General features: G+C 45.0%; 1 protein-coding gene across 1 annotated transcript in view; it reads right to left on the bottom strand.

Annotated features, from left to right (window-relative positions):
- The window catches only part of LOC134470172 (gamma-aminobutyric acid receptor subunit alpha-2-like), a 37938-nt gene that overhangs the window by 18946 nt on the left and 16492 nt on the right, over nt 1–2500 (bottom strand). The window contains exon 4 of the mRNA XM_063224201.1: nt 237–457. Within this exon, the coding sequence (XP_063080271.1) occupies nt 237–457 (221 nt within the window). The remainder of the gene's footprint in view (nt 1–236; nt 458–2500) is intronic.

The following is a 2500-nucleotide window of genomic DNA, read 5'->3' as shown; positions in this document are numbered from 1 at the left end:
GATATCCCTGATAAAAAAAAACTCCTTGGGTGGAGTAACTGTCTCCCACACAAACACAAACACACATGCAAACATGCACGCACGCACTCCTGCACTCACGCACGCACGCACGCACGCACACACACACACACACACACACACACACACACACACACACACACACACACACACACACACACACACACACACACACACACACACACACACACACAGTACAGTACAGCCTCCAGTCCTACCGCATGGTGTACAGCAGTGTTCCATTCTCCATGATGCGCAGCAGCTTGTTGGGCATGGTCATGTTGTGGGCCACCGACTTCTTGCCGTTGTGGAAGAAGGTGTCCGGCGTCCAGATCTTGCTGGCCATGAGGTTGTTCAGGCGCAGGATGTTCATGGGCCCGTTGAACTTCAGCCGGTCGTCCCACCAGCTCTGCCTGAAGAACACGTCCACCGTGTACTCCTGCCAACCCATAGGACAATGAAGTGTGAAATGGGTGCACAGCATTATCTTCAAATAATTGTCTCAGTTGCTGCTTATAAAGTCCCGCACAGACGAAGAAGAAGAAGAGGAAGAAAAAGAAAAAGAAGAAGAACTGGATATCACTTAAAATAAACTCTGCAAATTCTTAACACTGACCTCTTCTCAACTCTCATTAAATTGACCAGCTCTCACCAGACCATTTACCAGTCTGAAGATCTGTGTGATTGTAATTAGCATCAGCTGGTTTAAGAAATTGATTTGATCAGACATGTGGCAGGGCTTTTAATTTCTGAAGCTTTGATGGACAACAATAAGACATCCGTGGTGCTGCCAAGAGGTGGGCATTAGAAAGTGAAACTCCATCTGCTGGTTCAATTAGCCATTCCTGTTGATGATGTTCTGCCTTGAAGCAAAGCAGGTATACAGTATGCCTGCCGGCTTCAGGCAGGAAACAGTGGTGTGTGTACGATATGTCATATCTATGCCACCGGATTCAACATAGACCTGCTTCGAATGCAAAGAGTCGAAAGTATCAGATGTGGCATGTAAAAGGCCCATGAGGGGCAGTCCTGGTCAAGGCTTAGGGGAGCAATGCTTGTCTCCCGAGGGTTGACAGTTCGATTCCTGACGCCGCCAGGCAGGTGGCGGGGAAATGAATAACCAGTGCTCTCCTCCATCCACTGTCATGACTGAGGTACTCTGAGCACAGTACTCTTCCCCTTGCATGGATGAGGCATACGTACATGCAATGTCCTTGTGTACTGTATACTGTGGTGTGCTGCAAGTCACAGGTATGGTTCCGACAGCATTGCAGAGCAATGTCAACTCCGGCCATTTTCGTTGCCACTCCACGCTGGTGGAACACTTTATTCATGAAACAAGCATGGCAGCAGGTGGACTCAACAATGGATTTTAACGAGCGGCTCCAACAAAAATAAACCTCAATATTAATCAGCAGCCAATAATGATGGACTACGGAACCAATGTGCAGGGTTGCATCAAAAATAAGGGAATCGAGTTTTCGCACAGCAGTGTTTTGCCCTTTGTCGGAACAATTGTGCAGTGGCCTTCAAAGTGGGACTTTTCCCTGACGGACTTTCACTTTCACAATTATCCCCTCTAATACCATCTGTCGGCTGATGCACCTGCCGCTTATTACAGTAGAAGCAGCTGCGTTATTGGACATGATTGAGGAAGTATGCTGCAGATCAGCAGTGGGACTTAATATCTGGAAATGGATGGCTCCGTTTTTCAAATTACATCTTCTTCTACGCCACTAGCACTAGTTGGATACAAGAAATTGCCAAGAGCCTGTCCATAGTCATGGTAGTAGAACAACCCTCTGATGATTTCCTTTTGTTTTGAGGTTCCATCTCTTTTTGTTTTTGTTATGGTTCCATCTCTTTAGACATGGCTTTTTGGGGCAGAATCTTGCAATTGAATTTGAATGAACGAATGAACGAACGAACGAACGAATGAATGAATGAATGAATGAATGAATGAATGAATGAATGAATGAATGAATGAATGAATGAATGAATGAATGAATGATCAGGAAGTGTGTGTATATAAATTAATTCATTCATTCATTCAGTGATCAGGGATCTTGGTTGAAATTGTTTTGAACCCTAGTAAAGAAACTATTTCTTCAGTCTAGACACTCTGTCACCAGCATCTGGTGTCGACAGGGTTTCCATGCTGTCCTTCAGATTGGAACAAGCTGCACAAGGCAGCATGGGAATTCTCAGACTACTTTTACTGCATTTTGATGCAGCTGTACAGACAGCAAGTTACCTGATTGTTTTCCTCTGGGTTCCTCTGGGTTAACCCGTTAAAACAAAAATATTTTTTGTCACCAGAATGGCAATGACCAAGTCGTAGTGCATTACTAAATGCCCTTTGCTATGCCATAGTAGAGTAGTACTATGGTAATTAACCTTTCAATGGCTATTACAACATGCCTCAGATGGTACAGCGTGCATCAAGGGGCTACATATGAATTACAGACTTGACTGGCAGGCA

The sequence above is a fragment of the Engraulis encrasicolus genome, chromosome 19, assembly GCF_034702125.1.
Source record: "Engraulis encrasicolus isolate BLACKSEA-1 chromosome 19, IST_EnEncr_1.0, whole genome shotgun sequence".
NCBI lineage: Eukaryota > Metazoa > Chordata > Actinopteri > Clupeiformes > Engraulidae > Engraulis > Engraulis encrasicolus.
The sequence above is the reverse complement of the archived record's forward strand: the minus strand, read 5'-3'. Positions and strand labels throughout refer to the sequence as shown.